Source organism: Hakea prostrata, chromosome 8 (assembly GCF_041222555.1).
Source record: "Hakea prostrata isolate BN-2017 chromosome 8, UWA_Hpros_2, whole genome shotgun sequence".
Lineage (NCBI taxonomy): Eukaryota > Viridiplantae > Streptophyta > Magnoliopsida > Proteales > Proteaceae > Hakea > Hakea prostrata.
Genome location: NC_142607.1, coordinates 47505592 through 47529307, shown reverse-complemented (window position 1 = coordinate 47529307; position 23716 = coordinate 47505592). Strand labels below are relative to the sequence as shown.

The 23716-nt window shown below is 38.8% G+C and overlaps 1 protein-coding gene across 2 annotated transcripts in view; it reads left to right on the top strand.

Moving 5' to 3' along the window:
* The window catches only part of LOC149008270 (calcium-dependent protein kinase 13), a 40953-nt gene that overhangs the window by 1962 nt on the left and 15275 nt on the right, over nucleotides 1-23716 (top strand). For both annotated transcript variants that reach the window (XR_016175216.1, XM_089166675.1), the window contains exons 2-5: nucleotides 12342-12485; nucleotides 12664-12816; nucleotides 14575-14690; nucleotides 14790-14957. Coding sequence is in view for 1 of the 2 variants with exons in the window: in XM_089166675.1 (XP_089022801.1) it covers nucleotides 12342-12485; nucleotides 12664-12816; nucleotides 14575-14690; nucleotides 14790-14957 (581 nt within the window). In the remaining variant the exon portion in view is untranslated. The remainder of the gene's footprint in view (nucleotides 1-12341; nucleotides 12486-12663; nucleotides 12817-14574; nucleotides 14691-14789; nucleotides 14958-23716) is intronic.

The following is a 23716-nucleotide window of genomic DNA, read 5'->3' as shown; positions in this document are numbered from 1 at the left end:
CTGAGTTCAATCTACTCTCTCAAATACATCTATTTATTACAAAATAGGAAGAAACCCAAGCTCCAAAAATTACCAAAGCACTCCTGCTCAAAAAAAAGCCCAAAAGTCATCTCTAAACAGTTGGGGGCCTTTGACCAGTCATTTTGAAGATCTTAAAATTCTGAATGTGATCCACTGCCTCTATTGGTGGCATTTGCCATCATGTGGCAAAGTTCCCATCTTTGAGAAGATTGGAAGACTAAGGTAGAAGTTAGGTGGTAGTTTCAATCTTTGAGAAGGTATAAGATAGTCCATTGGTTCAAGAAATAAGTTTGAACCAAATAATGTGAACCGATTCAACTTGAAAGAGATAAACTGATTGGGGAAGGAAAATAGAGGGGTAACTTGGGTCCTTGATAAGTATCAACAGAGGAGAGTAAAGAGTTTGGTATTCTGGGGAATCATATGAGGAAGTTTGGGTAGGGGACTTCTAGCAAATAGAGTCTTTAAGTAGAGGAGTGATAGAAATTTCCCCTTCTATTTTTCTATCATAATCAGGTTAGGAATGAGTCTTTCCTAAACTGTCCCTTCTTTTGCTATTAATATGTGTCATCGGGAGAGGGCTGTGTTCATTCACAGGCAGCCTAGTTCCTCTATCCTTCTTCTCTGCCTCTTTGTTTTCTCTTTTCTCTTTTCTCTCTTCTCTCTTCTTCTCTCATCCTTCCTTCATTTCTTTAGCGCTCAAACTGTTACAGTACTATTTGAATAAGTAATCCATATTACATTTCTCCATTCATGGTGCATAATTTGCTTCTTTTGTGTGTTTATTCTGTTTTCCAGTTCTAAAACAATGAGTAGAATAGCCAATACTACATGTGGTATAAAATAGGGTCCAGCATTTACTGCCAACCAAGGGTGCAGCATTTTACTTTCAACATGAAGTCTTACATATATTTATATAGGCTATGACAAGGTTTCCCTGAATTATCAGAGCCTGATATGTCTTTTTGTCCTCCAAAACAGCTATAACTGAAAGTCTGCAAAAAAAAGTCTGCAAAAAAAGGTCATTTTTAGCAAACTTTCAGCATTTCACCCTTCTCGGTCTGACCTGAATGGTCTACTGAAATGAGATTTAAAACTATACTACCATGGCTACAACAACAATTTTGACCTTTTCCCAACTACTGGGGTAGGCTACATGGATATGTAGCTGACTGAGATTGTACAAGAAATAAGATAAGTAACAAAAAAGAAAAAAAGAGTAAAATAATTGAGAAGGAAAGATAAGGTAATGGAAGAAGTCAAAGCAAGCCAAAGTTGCATCTTAGGAAAACCCCCATAAGGGGTTGGCAACACGTGTCCTTGTCTTCCAAACAACTCTACTTGCGGTCATATTAGGATTGAACCCCACCACATGCATATCCTTTTGTACTACTGCAATAGTCATTTTAGGCCTGCCTTGACCTATTTTAGTTCCTCTAAACTGAATCCGGTCACTCTTCCTTATTGGTACATCTGTATCACTTCAAGTGACTCACAAAAACTTGTCTTGAATTGGGGGAACTCCCGATTTAGTTCTAGTACAATCTTTCCTTATTGAATCTCTCTTGGTCTGGCTGTACATCCTCCTCAACATCATCCCCTCTATGGTAGGAGATCTCCATCTCAAGGGCAATCTTGAGCTTCCAAAAAACCAAGATCTTGGTCGAGACATTGTAAATTTTGGGGGCTCAACTTTAGTGAACTCGAGGGCCCCATCTCGGGGGATTTTAAGGGTCAAGTTGGGCTGAAACTTGGTACTTAGCCTATTTGAAGCCTTCTAAACACATTGGTTGCCTTAGATTTGTGACAAACCAACCCTATGTATGAGTTCCAACTCGACTCCTAAGTTTGAAATTGAAATGTTGCAGGTTTGAACATGCAATGTTATAAAATATCAAATATAGAACCACTAGTTGATATAAACGAAAACCAAGTGATAAGATGCATCTAATAACTTAATTGTTCAAAATTTCATCCGTATCAGTAGTTTAGTACTCAATGGAGCAATACAACATCATCAATTTCGGTTGTTGAGAATATAGTAGTACAAGCATCATAACTTCATAAAAACTATAGAAAAAAATTCGAGGGAAACTCAAGTTTAAACCAGGTGAAAATGGGAAACTTAGGTGGAAACTTAGGAAATTTTGAGAAAATTTTGGACTTTTTTGTGCAAGTTTCGACAGGTTTTAGGGAGTTTTGGGGTGGGACTCTGCTCATTCCTTGTATTTCTCTCAAATTGAGAAAGCGGTGCATTGTTCTTGATGATTCCACAACCCTCATAAGGACGAGAGGGAGTTTCATGAAAAGGAAGGACTCGACCCGTTTCTCTTATCTATCGTTGACTGGAGCTTGCCTGGTTCTTCACTCTTTTCTCCTCTCCTTGCTTTGTTCGGAACCAGCAAGATGAGAACTAGCAAAATAAGCTAATTAGGGTATAAAGAACACATTGACACATGCATTTTGCTAAAAAAAGTCAATATAGATATGTCATTCAATGTACATAACATCAATGTAGAGTTGTCCGAGAAGTACACTATAAACTTAACTACATAACATTCAATATTTAACTTCTAAGTTCAAAACATCAAATACAAAGTAATTGATAATAAAAGGGAAGTACAACTTAGTGCCAAAAGGAGTGCCTCAGTGGATCCATCTTGTGAGCCGAATAGTATTGTGCCTGGTGGGAGATCTCGCTCTCGAGCGAGATCTTGCCACTCAGAAATACCGAGATCTCGGTCGAGATGGCGAGATCTCGTCGAGATATGCAAAATTGGCGGTAGTCTCGGTAGCCCATCTCGGTGAGTTTTAGGGCTCTGGTTGGGCTGAAACTTGGTATTTAGCCTATTTAAGGCCTTTTGAACACATTGGTGGCCTTAGATTTGTGAGAAAATAACCCTAACTATGTCTCCTACGTCGACCCTATGTGTAAAACCGAAATTCTGTGAAATGCAAAGTTAGAGTCTTAGAGAATAGAGATTATAGATATAGAGTTAGAGTCTTAAAGAGTTAGAGACAACATGTAATGTAATTATGTAAAGATATCAAGTAATTCAAGACTTCAAGTTAATGAGTTATCATTTATCAACCATCAAGTATCAAATACAAATATACAATAACATTACACATCAAGTATTCAAGAATCAAGTCAACAAGTGATCAAAGTTCAAACTTCAAACTATCAAAGATTCAAAGTAATAAATTGTTAAACACTTAAATGTCTTCAAAATTTTACAACCATATAAGAAGATTACAAGTTACAAGTTACAAGTTACAAGTTACAAGTTACAAGTTACAAGTTACAAGACTAAGAGTATCACTCAACATTCCGCATCAATTGATTCTGAACGGTGGCCACATATGACTCCCAAGTCAATTGATCATCAAGTATGTCACATATTGGTTTATATGATCATTATATGTTTGCATGTCGAATCTTTGGAGGAATAGCAGTCTGGGATAACCGTCAATCGTGGGTGGGTGAAAGAGCCATTGTAGTTGTTGTTGTTCATATAGTTGTTGAGTATTTGGGTACGGGTTTCTAAACCACTCATTTAACAACCCACCTTCACTCCCATATGCATACTCCGGGTGAAGGGTCTTGAGGAATAGTATGACCTCCATAAGAAGAATACCCACCATGTAATCCGACCCGGTCTTGTGATCCCCGTATTGGTACCCCGATGACAAGGCTCTGCTTGTTGTGAATCACTCGATCTAGGCTCATGCTTCCCATGTTCAATTCAAGATCATGCATGCTCGCATCATCATTCGGTTGCCCCCGCCCTTGCTTTGGTCTGCTCTTCCGAGCTCCTACTATAAGTCCGAGAGATAGGGGAACTGTGGCTCACATGTGTCGGATGACTCGGACCTGGTGGAGGTGAGTCAGGTGACTCCCTTTGTTGACGCTGACTTCCACTAGAAACACGACCAGCCTGACTGCCTCCATGACTCGAACTCGATGTCTGATTTGGGCCACTTGGCCGTCTGGTATGAGTGGTATCATCGGCATCATCATCTGAATCCCCACTACTAGTTGTCACCTCGGTTGTTTGAAGTCGACCGGGTGGCTCCACAAATGGTACAGCTGATCCTTCCGATGCCGCTACACCAGCCCTAGCCCTCATCGGAAGATAGGTGCTCGGCCACGCATCCGGGCCCACAAGAAGCAACAATGGTAGGATCGGGCTGCCCTTTCGGCCCATCCAAGACCTGGGCCACCTCGATCCCTAACCCACTGATATATGACATCATTTTCCTCATCTTCTGCGGGGGGCTCGTGGAATATATCAGTCAACTCAATCGGTTCACGATTGTCGTCATCTATATTATCTTGTATGTGCCCTACTCTCAATCTCATGTTGTAATGCACATACACCAAGTTCTCGAGCCTCTTACTCCCCAACTGCATTCCGTACCTTACTATGGATGAGCGAGAAGGTGCTCCGGTTCCTCTCGCAACCAGAGGATGAGCAAGTTTGTGAGAGTACTTTAATTGCTATGTCCCTGAGATTTGGTGCACTAATTCCATATAGAAACCACCAGTCAGCTGCATAACCAAAAATAAGAATGCATTAGGCAAGCAAATCTTTATATTTATATAACTTATCAGTTATCATTTATAAAGTTATAGACTTATAGTCTATAGACTTATAGACTTAATGACTTATAGAGTAGTGAACTATTTACCAGGATCAGTTTTTTTCCTAGTTGCAACTGCAGAAGGCTTTCCAAAACTCCCAGAGGCATCCCTGAACTCCCTGATCTGTACACCAATTCTTCAATTATTGTATTATGTATATGCTTAATGGCTAATGCGCTAATGCGCTAATGCGCTAATGCAAGAAGTTGAAGAAACAATTGAATAAGTTCTCACCTCTCCATTAATTGTCCCTTGCATGATGGGATTTGACACAAGCTTCTCCACCACCTCTTGCACCGCATGATCATCAACTTTACATCAAGCCCCGGATCATTCTTGTAATGGTACTTTGGGTTGAGGTAGTAAGCTTGCATTGTGGAAATAAAAAATTTGGTTAGTGACTTAGTGATTTGGTTGTTTACTAACTTACTTGTTTATAAATTATAAGTTATAAGTTATAACAAATAAAGAATTTAAATTAAAGTATACAACAAAAACTTAAAGACTTAAAAGTGACTCACCAGCCAAGTGCAAAGGATGCATCAAGTGCATCTCCCATCTATTATCGATGATCCTCTCGTAGGATTTGAAGGTGCTAGGGGCAGTAGCTCTAACCAACTCTTTCATTTCTTTGGAGGGCAGCATATATGTGGGGCATTGTGGGCTTCTTCTCTGAATCCACCATCCTTAAAACAAACACAATAGGCTCTATAATGCCCAGTGTCCTATTCAGCTGCCTCCAAAAGGAATCATCAGCAATGGTTTGTTGGGCTAGTACTACATCAGGATGGCTAGATCCACGCCAACCAAACCACTCCTCACTTGCAAACATGTGCCGAAGACCCATCACTTTCTTCTGGAAGCTTTTCAGAGCTACATAGTTGGTGGCGAATCTAGTCAATCCAGGTCTGACTAGATCACCCTTACAGTGGTTCCTCATCATCTTTAGCACATAACCATGGTTATAAATAAAATTACTTACCTTTCTACCCTCTCAACCACAGTACTGATTGACTTTCTTTTCCCCAAGTCCTTCAACATAAGATCAATCGAATGAGCAGCACATGGTGTCCAAAAGAGGTGGATTCTGCTGCTCTTCTTCCTCATCAACATTTCACCAGCTTTTTTGAAGTTTGCACCATTATCTGTGACAATTTGGACAACATTCTTTGACCCTACCTCGAGTACCACCTCCCTAAGAAGCTTGTAAAGGTAGTTAGCATCTTTGATCTTATCTGAGGCATCCACTGACTTGAGGAAGGATGTCTTTCCATTGCAGCTCACCATGAAATTAATGATGGACTGTCTAGTAGGACCAGTCCATCCATCAGCCATCACAGTAACACCATATGTACTCCATTGTTCTTTTAATGATTCAATGTATTCATCCACCTCCCCGCTTTACCTTGGGTAAATATTTATTCATTACTTCCCAAGCTGTTGGGCCTTTAACCCCTACACCTGCCCTAGTAACTGCATTGATCATCCCCTGATAGTATGGTGTTTTGGCTACATTGGGTGTAATGTTGTTATAGAGCATGAATTTGCTGATTGATAACCTAGCTTCCTCCTCCCTCTTCGCCTTCTCTACCTCCAAGCAAACATATAGGGAATGCTTCTTTGATAGATGTCTTGTTGGTTGAAGAGGGAGGGGTCTTGGTCAAATGTGGAATCATAATGTGTAGTCTTCCTCCTCATCCTTTCGGTCCTCTCAGTCTCAGCTCCCTGAAAACTATGTCTAGGTGGCATGGATGCCCCTGACCCCGAACCACCTGCTCCCCTTGTTTGTTCATATTGCCTCACACTATCAGCATGTAAGGACTGTCTGCTAGCTTCCATTGCAGCCTTCATCTGTCTCCATTCGGCTCGTGACTCAACACCCATAACCCTCCTCTCTTCATCATCGCTTGATTCCTCATCAACATCAAGAGTAGGTCTAGATAGCACTATATCCTCAAATTCCCTTTGCTTTTGTGCCATCTCTTCCTTTTTTGTTTCCCTCCCCTTAAAGTTGCTGCAATTGTTTTTTGGACTTCATAAGGAACCCCTGGGACACTTGGCAACATCTTTATAACCACCAGCCAAATGTTGCTTTAACCTGGTTGAACCACCGAATTCAAAGTCTTGAGGCAATGCTTGCATCGGGATTTCTTCTTGTCAGCAGTCAGTGGATCCCCATGTTGCCAAGCAATGTCCTGAGTCCCACTACCAGTGCCGCCACTCCCACTAGTTGCCATTTAAGATTCAAATGTACAGCACTGAAAGTTTGAAATACATACATGAATCATGAATATTCCCAAATAATCATTAGAATAATTTTTAGATACATAAAAACATGTAAAAACAATTTATAAAACAACAAAACACACACTTTGTTCTAAGATAACATATATACACTGCTCAAACAAACATGTTAGTATTTTTAAAATAAACTACATAATATGAGCATCATAAAAAAAAAAACAGATAAATTTTTAATAACATATTATTTTTTATAATTATTTTATGTAAAAATAATTTATAAAACAACAAAACACACACTTTGTTCTAAGATAACATATATACAATGCTCAATAAGACATGTTTGTATTTTTAAAATAAACTACATAATATAAGCATCATTAAAAAAAAAACAGATAATTTTTTAATAAAATATTATTTTTCATAATTATTTTATTTAATTATTTAAATAAAAAAAATACAGCAAGCATGATAATCAAAATATTAATACATGAGATTGTAGCCCTCTAAATGTAGTTTAACATAAATAATAATCACATTCATATCATAAGTATTTATTTATAATCTTTAATTTTAATTTTTTAGATAATATATTTTTTAAATACGAAAATTCAAAAAAAAAAATAATAACAGAAAATTAAATTTTTTTCCATGAAAGTGTAGATCTAAGCTTGAACATCAACATATATTTATATCACACTCATACAATCATTGTAGAACCTTGTATTTGAAAAAAATCAAATTTGGGGGAAAATCTTACATTTCTTGAAGATCCCTTGAAATATGCTTGAATCACTACAAATATGCTTCAATTTGTTGTTGTAGATGAGTTGATGATGTTGCTATGTTGAATCCCCAACAAATTCAGGCCAAATTCCGGCCAAAAATGAAGTTTTCCGGCCAAATATGGGCTTCTAGCGAGATAGAGGAGAGAGAGAGGCTCGAGAGAGGCGAGAGATGCCTCTCTCGAGCGAGACAGGGGCTTTAAAAAGCCCCTAAAGCAGCCAAAATCCACCGTAGCGGTCCCCGAGTTAGCGAGATCTCGGCGGTTGCGTCTCGCTGAGATCTCGTCTCGCCTTTCTAAAAAGGCGAGATATCTCGCGAGATCTCCCACCATGGTGCGTGTAACATCCTCTCCTCCAACCAACGAACATAGACATCTCATGACATGTTATGCCTATGGTTGTCGAGGTGATAGACAACTGCAGTTCTATAAGTCTGGTCATTAACATGCCTAAGATAACCAGTTTAAGGGAATACCTAATTTGGATAGGTAAGTCCTGATGGAGGGGGTATCAGTCATGGTATTTGGGGAAACATGAAAGAAAGAAAAAAATCGAAAATTTTGGGAAACCACAAAACTTGCTGGAAAAAGTCTTAGGTTTCCCTTATATTTTTTTGCATGAACTAGCTGGTCTAGCCAGGTTGAACCAGGTTTCGACCCAGTTGGGGGAAGTTTCACAGTTTTGCATGGTTTCGTTTCAAGGTTCTCAAAATGCGAAAATTCGATGGTTTTGATCGAATTTTGTATGATGAGGTGGAATGAGATCAATCAAGGCCCAAGGGCAACTAAACAACTCTCCACCAGCACCACAACCACCTCTTGCAGGCCCTCTGCCGGCTCTATGTTGTTCAGCCAACTCGATGAGGTGTTCAAGAATATCATCCCTCACGAAATCAAGAATGTTGCAGTTGAAGATCCAACGAGATTCAGGCAAAAAATCTGACAAAAAAGGTTCTTGTAGGTTGCTGTAGAGAGACAAACTGAGATGTGCGAGAGGGAGTCGAGACGAGATAGGATGACTGGAGTGAGAGGTTGTAAAAATGGGGAAATTCTGACCAAGATGCCTGGTCGAACTGAGATCTCGAACCGAGATCTTGGTTGAGTTGGAGTATTTTCTTGGTATCACATTCCATCTCGTCTCGAGCCCATGAAAAAGCGAGATCTACTATGCTCACCTCTACTATACTCATCTTAGTTGCCCAACATTCTGCTTCATATATAATGACCTGCCATAATAACTTCTTGTAAAATTTCCCGTTCAGCTTGATAGGCATGTATTTGCGCATAGAACTCTCAATGCACCTCTTACTTCATCCCTGCTACAATTTGGTGGGAGCATCATCTTATTCTACCATAGCTCTGGTATCAAAATGATAGTTTTTTTATACCTCCTAAAGGTTCAAGGTTAGAAATCCAAAGGGAACTCCAGAATCAGAGGGATTAGAAACAGGTGCAGAACTGGTGTTTTGTTGTATCTCAATGTATAAAAATCAGGGGATCTTCATCTTCTGGTTGAGTAGGCTAGTGGGTATGAGTAAAAACCACTGAAACTTAAGAGAAATCTAGCAGATACTGAGTTCTCTTAAAAATAACAGGTTACTAAAACCCAGTCAGAAAAAAGAAATAGTTGGTGGGAATTGATAATCCAACTTAGAGTCTGTGAATTAGGCAGCAAACAGAGATTAAATGGCTAATAGGATCATGCAAACAAAATTAGGAACTCAGTTTAATGACCAGCTTTGGAAACAAAGTTTTAGAAAATAGTAGTCAACCTTTAGAACATTATGCTGTAAAATAACCTTGGAGGCCATCAAAGAAACCAGTATCATAATTAGAAATGTAAATCAATGGACAAAATTGAGCATTACACTGTAACTAGCAGTCTGATTTATAAACTGAAAGGAAAATTGGACTGCAGTCTCTTAGCAGAAGAAACCTCAGTGGAACAAAGCAGATCTTGGAACTGATTTCTGTGAGAATGAGAGAATACAGAAAAATGACTGTTATCAATTGGAGAAGAAGATGGAAGAGATATGAAACAGGAATCCCACAGAATCCTAAGAGCTGGAAACCTGACAAACCCTATCTTGGACTCTGACAAGGTTTCTACTGCATCTTACATTAGAACATGCTCTGAACCTGAAAATACTGGAAGGCAAAAGCTGATCTGATTAATCAAATTTCTGCATAAGGTTTTAGCCTTTTACATGCTCAATATACACTTGTATTGGATACGGTTTGCCCTGAAAAATATTAATGAGCTTAAAAATGAGAACTTCTCTAACAAGGACTGGATTTTACAAGCAACAGACCAGCCTTCCTACTAATACTTCAATAAAAATAGAACAAATTAAAGGAAAATTGGAATTTGAACATTTGAATGATGTATTAACAATTACAAGACTAACATGTAGGATGTGGAAGTGAGTCAAATGACTTAAGTAAGAACAAAAGAGACGAGCAATTTATTGTTGAAGTCTATGTTAATCCTGATTGTTCACATTTTTTGGTTTCTAATGGTTATTGAGGTTGTTTTATACAAAATGCATGATCTGGTTGCATTCTGTTATTAAACTATGTGCAAAATTGAATGTTTTAGACTTCTCTAACGTCGTAGCATTAAAACCTATGGTCCAAATCTAAATTACTTTAGGACTTAGTTTTTACAAACTCTGATAGTGGTGCTGTGTTAGAATGTCCAAAATGGTCTATTTACCAACTTACATACCCAAACTAGGCCAAAAACCCACCAACCTGGAATAACAAGTAGTTAATAAAAAATAAAAAGGCACCAAGTAGGGTAGATCTTGTTAAGATCTTGGTCGGACTCGGTTTTTTGGACCACTGAATTGGCCTCTGAGACTGTGTTATTGAATATATTCATGTCAATTCATCCATAACTTAATAATACACCCTGTCAAAATACCTTCGGGGAAATATGCCAATACTCTCTCACAAAAGAAAAAGTAGGAAGATGTGGTTAAATGATTCTTTTTGCTCCTTGCACGTGACATGCAGAAGGAGAAAGACTCATCCCTGGTCTCCTCTATATTTTATGTGGTACAAATCCTTAATAAAAGCTCTATTTATTCTGATCATAGGTCAAAAACTTGTATTCTGGTTTTGTTTCAGACTGAAATCAGCAAAATTTTGACTGAAAACACTGCATTTTTCTCCTTGAGTTTCTCTTGGCCATTCAGGGACCAAATGACTGGACTGATAAAAAATTACTACCTGAATTAGTGAAACTTCGACTGATGTCATGCCACTTTTGGGTTTGCCTCTTGTTTCATAGTGAGCATGTTGAGACTTGCAAAATGAACTTTGATTCTAATGCCTTTATTGTAAAGGAGTCTTTGGCTTGAAAGGTTCATGATTTTATTTTATTTTTCCTTTTTCCTTTAATGTATATGTTCCATAAAACTTTGGTTCATGCATTTTTTTAAAATTTTTTATTTGAAGTTTAAGCATGTTAAGTCATTTCATAAAATGTATCATTAGCTGATGACTGTAATTTGTAATGTTAAAAACTTCAATTTATGGTGTTATATTTTGGTGGCAATACCAAGTTTTTCCCAAGCAATGATTCATCTTGGCAGATTGAAATCTCTACCTTCTCCTAGTCCTAGATGCCTTTGAAAACAGTTGTTTTGGTTTCTCCTTCATCTAGGAGGAATAGAGGGCTGACCTTGGTGTAACAGTAAGGATGCTTCATTGTGTCCAAGTGGTTATAGGATTAAGTAAACTGCCTCTCCTCGAAGTAGGGAACAATGCTGCTTATTTTATGACCCTCCTCAGGCCCCGTTGTGGCTGGAGCATTGTTCAATGGCTTTGGCCCTTTTTATTCATTGAAGTGGAATCTTAAAAATTGAAATATCTTATAGACATTCTAATTGAGATCGTAGTGCTCACTGCATTAACTGGTTGAATACCTTTTACTGGCCTTAGAGATAATATCCAAGTCTATGGAATTCACATGCCAAAATGTTGATGGAAAACTAATGCATTTTTACTCTTCAATCCCTTTCGTCCATTAAAGCTAAGTCTTTTTAAGTGAGAAATGGGAATTCCTCAGTTGTACTGTTAGAGTAGGCACTCTGGGTTTCTCTATTGTCTATTATTTGTTTCTTTATTTGAAATAGGATGTTTAAGCTTATATTTAGGTTCTGGAAGGGCCATTTGAACTGGGCCACATGATTCTGTTTCTCGATAAATATTTGACAAATGCTCCTTAAGTTGAGGACTATTTTGAGACAGATGTTATAAATCAAAAGGATCTGTGATATCCCGAATGCCAATTGTGCTATTGCATATTGGAGAGGGTGATGAAGCTGAGGCTTTTTTGAGTTAGCTGACCTCTAAAAGGGTGTTAGTTTGTAAGTTGAATTAAGATAATCCAGATGGGTTAACAAGCATGTCATGACCCATGAACAAGATTCTGCTGACTGACCATCAGCCAGCCTACTCATCAACATGAGTTATTTAAATCAGAAGCCAACTCAAATGCTGGTGATAATTATTTTTGGTGAGTCAGGTTGGATTGGGTGAAGTTAAGCTGAAATGAACTCTATTTTCATTTGATATACATCTAACCATGCGACTTATTGATCCTTATATTTGATGTAATGCTCATACTCTGGGATATTGCAGGTGAAAAATTTTCTGAAATTGTTGGAAGTCCATACTACATGGCTCCAGAAGTGCTCAAGCGTAACTATGGGCCTGAAATAGATATATGGAGTGCAGGAGTGATTCTATACATCTTGTTGTGTGGGGTTCCTCCATTTTGGGCTGGTAAGACTCTTCCCTAGTGAATGCAACTGATTCACCAAATCTGCAAGCTTATATTTATCTTAGCCATTTAGAATTGTGGTCCATGATCCTAGTTTTGAGCTTGACATGTTACTATGCCTTCTAGTAAATAAAATTCTTCTTCTGCATCTATAATGGATTTTATGATTTTAAAATACAGAATCAGAGCAAGGGGTTGCACAGGCAATTCTCCGCGGGATAATAGATTTTAAACGGGATCCATGGCCAAATATTTCAGAGGGTGCGAAGAGCCTAGTTCGACAGATGTTGGAGCCTGACCCAAAAGTCCGGTTAACTGCAAAGCAAGTGCTTGGTATTGTTTGCCTTTCTGCTAGTTAGTTTACATATCAACTATCTAATGGCTGCGTAGACGTGACTTTTTATATATATCAGTATGCATCCCTTTTAAACTGATATTAATCTGCATCAGCATATATGACTTTGATCCTCCAATAAGACTAATCCAATATGATATCATCTCACATGACACCAAATTATGTCTTCAGTGACAATGCATATTTGTTGGTTTATTGCCTTCTGGAACCTTCAGCATCTTGACTTCCCCTTATCAGTTGGACTTTTCCTCAGGGAATGCTCCTGATGCAGAAAGTTTTTATTTCTATATTTTATCACCTTTTCCACTGTTGTGTTCGCTGACAGGCATCCACACTTACACATGAAAATGCTCCATTTGCAGAATTTTTATGTATCTATATGTACAGATAGATGCATGTCTGTGGTATATTTACTTCTCCATTGTGGGAATGCTCCCCATGCAGAACATCTGATTTGTTACTTGTGCTATTGCCATTTTGTTAATTAATGGCACACACATTGTCTTTCGGTTGTTTGTTTACAGTTCTGCAAAGCCACTGGCATCAAGTTCCCTTTGAAGTATGCTAGGGAATTTACAAATCTCACTTATTGATTCAGTGAACCAATTGATTTAAGAAAGCTGTTTGTCCACCGCATACCCATAGGTTTTATGTCTATATTTTCCCTTTATTTTAGATTACAACTGTAATGATTCATTACAAGTTATTTTTTTGTTTTGGAATCACACATTGGTAATATGACTATTAACTCATGAAAGGATGTTCCAAAGCTAGGAACGGGTGTCACTTTACTAAAACTTGGTGCAAAACTCAAACACCAGGGAGAGATTGGTTGCAGCTGGATCAACACAAATTGAATGAACAAATTGAATGACTAAACCCTTTTTTTTTTTCTTTTTCTTTTGTGTGTTTGTGTGTGTGTGTGTGTGTGTGGGGGGGGGGGGGGGCTGTTTACATATTGAAGAAGAAAATATTGAAGGATAAGAAGGGGGAATTGGGTTTGAGCTATCTCAGCCTTGGATCTCTCCTCTCAGGCATAACTATCTCACCTGTTGATATGAGTTTTTCTCAGATCAAACACTTGCAAACAAAAAATTCCATTAATGAAGTTTCATTTTAATGCAAGTGATGGGACTTATCTATAGTTTGGCCTAAGCTTCAAATAACAGAAAGTCTCAAAATTGAAACTGGAGAATCTGGAGACTTTTAGATAAAAGCCAGGCATACTGAAATAAAAACTCTACATTAGCTGAGAAACTAAAATAGAAAACTTTCTATAAATCTAGCTGCCATACATCAAACTAGAAAATCAAACATGATAATAACAAATTGAAATTAGGAACTTCCTAAATGAAATAAATTTAATTTCTGAGACTGAGAATAGAAAGTAAACTATGGGGGCATTAGGATAGAATCTGAGTCCACTTATTGGGCCACAAGATCTTATAAGAAGCACCCAATGCAAGGAAAATATGAGGCTGTGACAGTATCCATGAATGGTGTTTTGGGCTCTTCCCTTCATATTTTGATCTACATCACACTTGCATGGCTTTCTGATTATAGCTTTTCTGTGGATAATGTTGTTTAGGATACATCAGCTAGCTTTAATAGAATGAAAGGGGATAAAAAAGGAAAGAGAAAGTACTACAAGTATTGATTCTTTGTCTAATGTTGAAATTGAGAACCCCATTATGATGTCATACTTCCATGATATATACCTTGTTCTCTGATCGCAGAGCATCCTTGGCTCCAGAATGCTAAGAAGGCTCCCAATGTTCCCCTTGGAGATGTTGTCAAGTCACGACTTAAACAGTTTTCTATGATGAATAGATTCAAGAGGAAAGCCTTGAGGGTTGGTTGACTTGTTTTGCACTCCTTTTTTCATTAGGTTGTCAATGTATGCAATAATAACTAATGGTAATTCTTTTTTTGGGGGTGGGGTGTCAAACAGGTTATTGCCGATCATTTATCTGTTGAAGAAGTTGAAGACATCAAAGAAATGTTCGAGAAGATGGACATAGATAATGATGGTATTGTTTCGATTGAGGAACTGAAAGCTGGACTTCAAAAATTTAGCTCTCAGCTGGCAGAATCTGATGTACAGATGCTAATTGAAGCTGTGAGTGGATACTAACCCAATTTTCCACCAACGCACATCTATCTTCCTTTTTAGCTTGGCACTATTATGCTTTGTAGGGTTACGAAGATTCTGATGTTTTTTCCTCCTAATTTTCTTTTAGAGTTTTACCATCATGAAGTTGAAATGAGTATGCAGATTAAAGGTTCAACAGTATAAAAGTTTGTTAAGTCTAACTTTCAGTAGTTGACTAAACATTAGACTTCAAAGGAAGTGAGTAAATTAGCATAATGGCAGCCCAACTGCCTGACATCCCAATTTTGTGCCACTGTAGTGCTAAGAATACGGGGATATAAACCTTCTGAGAAAAACGATTGTGGTAGAATCACTTAATTGGTCAGTGTGATCTTAAGCACTCTATTTATAATAAAGTGGAAAAAAGACTATTACATAAGTACCCTTACTTGGGTACCAAGAAATAGAAAATTACACAAACTAAAACTCTAATAGAATTGAACTCCTTATAGGACTCAACCAACACTCCCCCACAAGTTGAGGCATAGATATTAGTCATGCCTAACTTGCCTACAATAGGAAGGAAATCTCCTTCAAACCCTTTGTGAAAATATCTGCCACTTGGTCTCCGGACCTCACAAAAGGTATGCAGATAGACCCTTGTTCCAGCTTTCCTTTGACAAAAAATCTATCAATTTCAATGTACTTAGTTCGACCATGTTGTACAGGATTATTGGCAATACTAATGGCAGCCTTATTGTCACAAGATAACATCATAGGGTTTGTAGTTTGGACTCCAATATTTTCTAATAGGCTTTTCAACCATAGTAGCTCAAAACTCCATGAACTATGGCTCTATATTTAGCTTCAGTACTGGATAAAGCTACCACATTCTGTTTCTTACTCCTCCAAGTAACAAGATTATCTCCAACAAATGTACAGTAACCTGAAATTGACTTCCTGTCAAGAGATCCAGCTCAATTTGCATTAGTGTATGCTTCTACCCTGAGATTATTAGTGGGTGACAAAAGTATTCCTTTTACAGGAGTTCCCTTCAAATACTGCAGTATTTTGGTAACAACCTTCATATGAGTTAAATATGGATCATGCATGAACTGGCTCACTATCCCCACGGCATAAGCAATGTCTGGCCTGGTGTGAGACAAATAAATAAGCTTCCCTACCAACCTTTGATATTTTTCTTTGTCCATTGGTTCTCCCTCTTTTTCCTTAAGTTTAGCTCCAGCTTCAATGGGGATATTAATTGCTTAACACCCCAACATTCCCTCTTTTGATAATAAATCTAGGACATACTTCCTCTGGGATAGGTATATACCCTTCTTTGATCGAGCCACCTTAATCCCTAGGAATTATTGTAACCTAGGTCCGACATGTCGATTGGTGTCGCCGTGTCGGTGGCTAGCGACACCGCCGACACGGCGACACCAATTGACATGTCGGACGATTTTTTGAGGGGGTTTGATGAAAAATCGACCCCTTGTTTTGAAGGGCTTTGGGGTCATTTTGGCCTAAAATTTGATGTGGAGCCTAATTTGACGCCAATAAACACATTGGGAGTGTTATTTTGACCTAAAACATCACCTAAACTAATGTTCTTAATCGACCCATGTCCAACTGTATGCGGGTGAAAGCCGCGAAACTAGAAGTTTGAAACTCATATAAACCAAGTCATCTAAAGTCTACGATTCATTATACAAGTAAATAGAGTCATCCAATCATATAAAATCTCTAACTCTCAATTCCAAGTATTGTGCCTAGGTGGATCAAACTCCATTTAACTGTGCTGTCTCCAATGATTCCCCAACAAACTTACATACTGATCCCATCTTGTACGATACTGATAGTGCTCTAGGTAATCATCAATTGCAGCTTTATAGCGGTCATCTTCCGCCTCCAAGAGACCTCCTATGTGAGGGAAGTGAGAATAGGGCCAAGGAAGGTGCTGCATGCCTGATGATGCTACTGCTGGTGCCAATGACTGTGAAGTTATGGACTCCTCAATATACATTGGCCTCGAGAGACCAGCTCATAGTAACTATCGCCCTGCGAGTGCCCATAATACGAAGTACTAGAGGGGTTACCCATATCCATACCATACTGTCCATGAGGAGGGACACCATAAATACTGGTAGGCCCATAACCAGATGTGGACCCTGCAGACTCATCCAAGCTCATGGACCCCATCGCTCCTATTAAGTTGTCTGCCGGATCCGAGGGATTTACATAAGAACCATAGGATCCGTAACCGTAAGATCCGTGCGGAAGGGTGACATCATCATACCAGCTCTGTGCTGTTTCTAGTTCCCATGGCCCTTTCCCTTTCGGTGGTGGCTCGGCCTCGTATCAAGATATTCATGACCATGATGTTGCTCACCAGCATGATCATAATCTTGGGTGGCATGTGTGAAATGACTCTCCCCAGTGTATTTGAATGGGGGCTGTTGTGTCTCTGGTAGTGGAACATGCAAACGTTCTTCAAGGCCTCCTAGTCTGACTAGGAGCGAGTGTGTCATCTGGATCGTCATCCTGCCGCTCCTGCGTGGCTGGTGCCATCATCCAATCCTCATCAACAGGAGCAAGCTGCCTCTGCTTGCCCATCTCGAGAGGCCATAAACTCATTCACAATAACCCCTGCAGCTCGAGCTAGCTCGGGGTCAGGCCTCCCTCTAGGTTGGTCCAACACCGGCTCACCCCTGTCCAACATCCACTGAGTGAGGGGATCTTGGTCATCTGCGCCCACCTCAAATATATCATTGAGATCGATGTACTGCCTACTATTCTCGCCTGCTCGCTGACATGTTGTATCTTCAACCTCATATTGTAGTGACAAAACACTAGATCATTTAGGTGCTAGCTTCCCAACCGGTTCCTCCTTTTAGAGTGGATCGTGTTGAATGTACTCAAATGCCTCTCACATCCAAAGGCAGAGCAAGTTTGAGACAGGATCCTGATCGCCAATCTCCGAAGGTTTAATGCACTGTTGCCATAGAGATACCACCACTTAGTTGCATTATCACAAAAACATTAAGTTATAAACTCAAAACTTTAATACTTAACATCAAATCAACTTATCTATAAATTATAATAATAATAACAATGCATTTATGCATCTAAGGATCTAAGTATCTAACTTGGATCATTGGTTTCTTTGCCCCGTACAACAGTATCTCCACTAAAAGACCCAAATGCGTCCTTAAACAACTTGATCTGCAATAATGCAATCATTTGTATCGATTGGTTAGCTAAATTCTTTAAAAAATAAATATAAGTTCTAATTGTTTGAAATTCTCAATGTCTCACCTCGTTGTGGCAAAATGATTAGAGCATCAGATCTGGCTCCAACCCCGAAATCACCTGTAATAGGGCATTCAATAGGTTTGTGTCCAACCCCAAATGTTCACTATATTGATATCTAGGGTTCAAAAAATAGGCTGCACAATTAAAAAAGCTTACAATCAGTACTTAGAGGCTTATAGCTAGGATTGAACATAGTTGTCACAGTGACAAGGCGATGCGAGGCGGTTTTAGCTAGTTGAGTCGATGAGTCGATGAGGTGCCCTCTGAGGCACTTTTGAGGCGGTCGAGGTGTTTTAAGTGAAATTGTTACTTTTTAGTGGACATCTCATACACTAATTCATTATAAACCTATTTTATATATAATAAAAAAATTAATATTAACCATTTAGCCTACCTCAAGTCATCCAACATACTACAAACCACACATAGTAAGTCCTAAATAAATTCCAAGTATCATACTATCATTAACAAGAATCAAGATACGATAAAATGTAACTAAATAGTAAACACATAGAGGCATGAGCAAAACAAATAGACACTAGACAAATAGAACTTGGTCAAAGGAATAGATGAGCAAACAATTATGGTTGAATGCCATTCTATCATTCTATGAGAATACAATCACTGCTGAAACCTCACCTAGATCCAGCAATCAATCAAGCAATTGTATAAGCATAGTCCAATAAAAAAACAGCAATCCAGATTCACTTGCAGTAAAAATATGAAGAGAATAAGAGGAATTTGTATTGAATTACAGATTCTACCAAATTAGTAGTACTCATAAAAAAGAAGACATAGTCACATAATGGCTGCAACATCCTCTATACTAACACTGAAAAGCAGGAAGAAACACTTACCAAAGACTGCCCAAATAACTTTAAGCCTAAACAATAACAAAAAAGGGAAACAGCCAACGCAGACTTAAACCAAGAGGAAATCAAAACCAAAATTCCAGAATAACAGAGGAGTAAGTCAAATAGAGCACACCCGACATGTAACTATCTAATCAGTTAACAATCTCCAAATAGAAATTAAAGGTACCAACTTATAACATTGTTACAATGCAGAAAAAAAAAAAAAAAAAAGAAAAAAAAAGAAGCATTCCGGTGACATACCATCGCCTGAGATGGTGACCAGAGTTACCGGAAGCCGCTGCAGGCTTTGCAACTACGATGGCTTTCGTATGAGCCTATGAGGGGAAAAGAAGAAGAAGCAGAAGTAAGAGAGTAGTAGCAGGCGTCGATCAATTTTGGACCTTCCAAACTGAAAAAGAGAGTATGGTGGTGTCGCCGGTGATGTTTTTGGCTGTCGCCAGAGTCACTGGATGTCGCCGTCGATCGAGTGGAACTTTGGAAGATAGTAGCAGGCGTCGATAGAAGAAATGAAAAGCTGAAAGAGAGTAACAACATCTCTGGCTGTCGCCGGAGTTGCTGATTTCGTCGTCGATCAAGTGGAAGCTGAAGAGAGTAGTAGAGGGAGAGGGCCGAGAGGCAAAGACGATGAGAGATTAGGGGCTTAGGGCTCGCAAGAGTGAAGAGTCTCGAGTGAAATTCTCGAGTTTTCTTCTTTTTGTTTTGTTTTTTTTTTCTTCTTCTTTTTGGTTAATGATTCAATGTTAGAATGATCCCATATATCTCTTGTAAAACTTATATAAGCACTCAACCATTAGATGATCCCCAATTGGAATCTAATTTCTTTTGGCCTTTGATTTGGAATAAAAATATGGTGGTTTTTAAAATCCATAAAGGCGGTTGCCTAGGGGTCTGTGGCGATGCATAGGCGACGCCTCAGAGACTGAGGTGACTGCCTTATGGACCCCACATGAAGCGCTTCTCGCCTCATCCCCTCAAACTCCGCCAGACGCCCAAGGCGTCGGCGACGCCTTGACAACTATGGGATTGAATGAATTACCAATAACTACAAGGCTACAACAACCCATAATATTTACTTACCAGCCCATGCAGGGAATGCATCAGATGAGCTGTCCATTTTGCATCCACAATATCCAAGAAAGCCCAATGCCCTCTAGGGTTTGCTGCCTATATAGCAACCTTTATACGCTCAAAGGATGCATATAGGTGGGGCATAGTGGGTCCCCTAAAGGAAAAGTCCACCATACGCAAGACCTTTATAATAGGCTCTAAGGTGCGACACCACACAGTAGCATTTCTCTAGAACTCATTAGATGATATTATGTTCTGTGCCTCGCTCCCGTTGGTCGTGTTAAATTATCACAAAATCATTAAGTCAATAGACAGTAGATAACTAGATATATAAGATAATCATAGACTTATAGTATAATAATTTGTAAGATAATAGTAGATAATTATCTTACTTGGATTCAACCCAATCAAACCACTCTTGGGATGCAAACATGGATCTAAGGCCCGACTTCTTCTCTTGCATACTACTCAAGGCGACAAAATTTGTTGTGAATCTTGTCGGACTAGGTCGCACCAACCCACCTCCACATAATCTCCTCATCATGGCCAAAGTAGTGTTATGATTGTAGATGAAGTTGGTTACCTGTCTAGCCCTTTCAACTGTGTTTTGGACAATGCTAATTTTTCCAATGTCCTTCAGCATTAGGTCGATAGAATGAGCTGCACAAGGTGTCCAAAAAAGATGATAGTCCGGTGAACTCATCAACACTTCACCGGCCTTCTTAAAGTTGGAGCCATTGTCAATGACAATTTGCACCACAGTCTTCCTCCCAACCTCATCTATCACATTTTGTAGGAGACCCATGATATATCTATGGTCTTTTATATGACCAGTAGCATCCACTGATTTCAAGAAAATGGTTCTCCTGTCACAGTATACCATAAAGTTGATGATGGACTTTCTCGTCTGGCCGGTCCATCCATTAAACATGATGGTGCATCCATAAGTATCCCAGAAGGGTTTCATACTGTCTATATACTACTGCAACTCTTCCTTCTCCTCTTGAAGGAGGGTGGTCATCAACTCTATAGGGTTGAGACCCTCATATCCAGGGCCTGCATCTACAATAGTATCAATCATGTGCTGTAGTATGGACCTTGTGCTGTGTTTGCTGGAATGGAACTGTAATACATCCACTTTGATATTGCTTTTTTTACCTTCTTGGCCATACCTTTCCATGCACAAGAAATCTTGGGCTGCTTGGCCCCCTTCTTCTTGAAAATATCAATATCTTGCTCCATGATCGGGCCCCCACAACGTGGATAATCAAATGGTGCTGGACTTGATGTACGAGGGGCCCTCAGACTTTGTGATCTGCCAAACATGGTGGGAGATCTCGCTACCATGAAAAACCGAGATCTCGACCATCTCGGCGAGATCTTGGTCGAGATATGCCATTTTTTGAGCGTCAACTCGGTAGCCCATCTCGGTGGGTTTTAGGGTCCCAGTTAGGCTAAAACTTGGTATTTAGTCTATTTGATGCCTTTTGAACACACTAGTGGCCTTGGATTTGTGAGAAAACAACCCTAAATATGATTTCTAAGTCTACCCATATTGTGAAACCGAAATGCTGTAGGATTAGAGAATGCAAGGTTATATAACATATAATATAAAACCATTAATGCTGTAGGATTAGAGAATGCAAGGTTATATAACATGTAATATAAAACCTTAAGGCATATAAATGAAAATCATGTGTATCAAATACATCAAATAACTTAAATGTCATCAAGATAACATTCATATGAGTATTACGATCTTAACTTTCGAGAATAGAATGATAAAAGTATACAACCATTAGAAGTTTTATATAAGTCATTAACGCATAAGTTCATAAGACAAGTAAAGGATGATTGAGCTTTCTTTGATGTTGTAGATGTGCTAAGAGTAGTTGCAAGTGAAACTTTGGCTGAAATCTACAAAAAATTTGGTAAAAATTGAGAGTTCCAGCGAGATATGGCGAGATATGGCGATATCTCGAGCGAGATATCCCATCTCGCAGATCTTGCCCTTGATCTCGTCTCGGTTTATGAAAAAACCGAGATATCTCGCGAGATCTCGGCGAGATCTCCCACCATGCTGCCAAACAGGCCAAATACACCACCCCTCCCCCCATATTCAGATGGTCTAGCCCTTGTAGCCCTAAAGGGACCAACTCTTGAAGCTCTACCTCTAGCCATATCCTGCTTCTGATGGTGCAATCGTTGCTCTCTGCCATGGCCTGCTGCATGTTTTTCTCCTCTTGATCTCTCGCCACATCAACAGGATCAACATCCTGATCATCATCTGAATCATCTCGGTATGATGATGGTCCCCGCACTGCATCATCTAGTGCTTTGTTGACTCTCCTTCGATCATCTTTCTTCTTCCCCTTCACTTTCTGTAAATCCCTAAGTGCCTTCACTACATATGGATGGGCTTCTGTGCATGTCGTCACATCATTTGAAATCCCGATGATGTGACCCTTGAACCTGCTGATGCCACCTGAGTAGATTCTCTTCCCACAAAAATTACATTGTGTTTTATTCTTATTTCCATCAATAACCACACAGTATTGCCATGCTGGGTCAGTCCTCCCTCCTACTGCTGGTCTCTTAGGCTGTCCCTGTGGCTGTCCCCGTCCACCCTGGGAAGAACCAGCTCCCCTTTGACTCCCACTAGCAGGCATGATTAATGTTGCATTCAAAATGATGGCATAAGTCACTGAACAACACCAAAATAATTTTCTTTACACAAATAAACAATCATGTATGAATATTACATATATGACGTAAATATGTAATCATGTACCTAAGTATAATCGTATAAGTGTATAACTATTAACTACTAAACATTAAGTATTAACTAGCAATTCTTCATCTTATTTTTAATAAAAAATAAATTTTTACAATTTTTTTGGCAAAAAAAAAGGCTGCCCGTATCAAAACCGGCGATGAAGCCACATGGGCAACACAGCCAACACTTGAGAAATACTTACATAATTATTCCATAGTTTTCAAAACATTTTCCCCCATTTTCTCCTATTTTTTTTCTATGTTTTCATAATTATTGATAATTTTATTAATATTTTAATATTTTTTGAAAAATAAAATAATTATTTATTGGGTGAAAAAATATTTCAACTCCATGAGTCCGTAAATCGGCTCACGAAATTCCGCATATGTTTTTTCTATCATCATACAACATTTATATCACTTAAAAAGTAATCATTTTCAGTGTTCAAATATAAGTTAAAAAAACTTTGCGAAAAAAAATTCCGACTCCATGAGATCATAGATCAGCTCACAGTATTCAACATACTTTAATTTCATAATCATCTAACATCATTATGGCATGCGTTTTGTCAAAAATTAGTTGAAGAATAATGGTTACCTGTGAGAATAAAAAAACTCGCAGATCTGTGCAAAAACCCTCCTAATCGATAGAAACAAAGTGATATCCGGCAATAAAGAAGCAAGATGTACTCGTAGATGTCGAAGATCGGACCAAAATATGGTGAAAAATGCAAAAAATAAGAGAGAGAG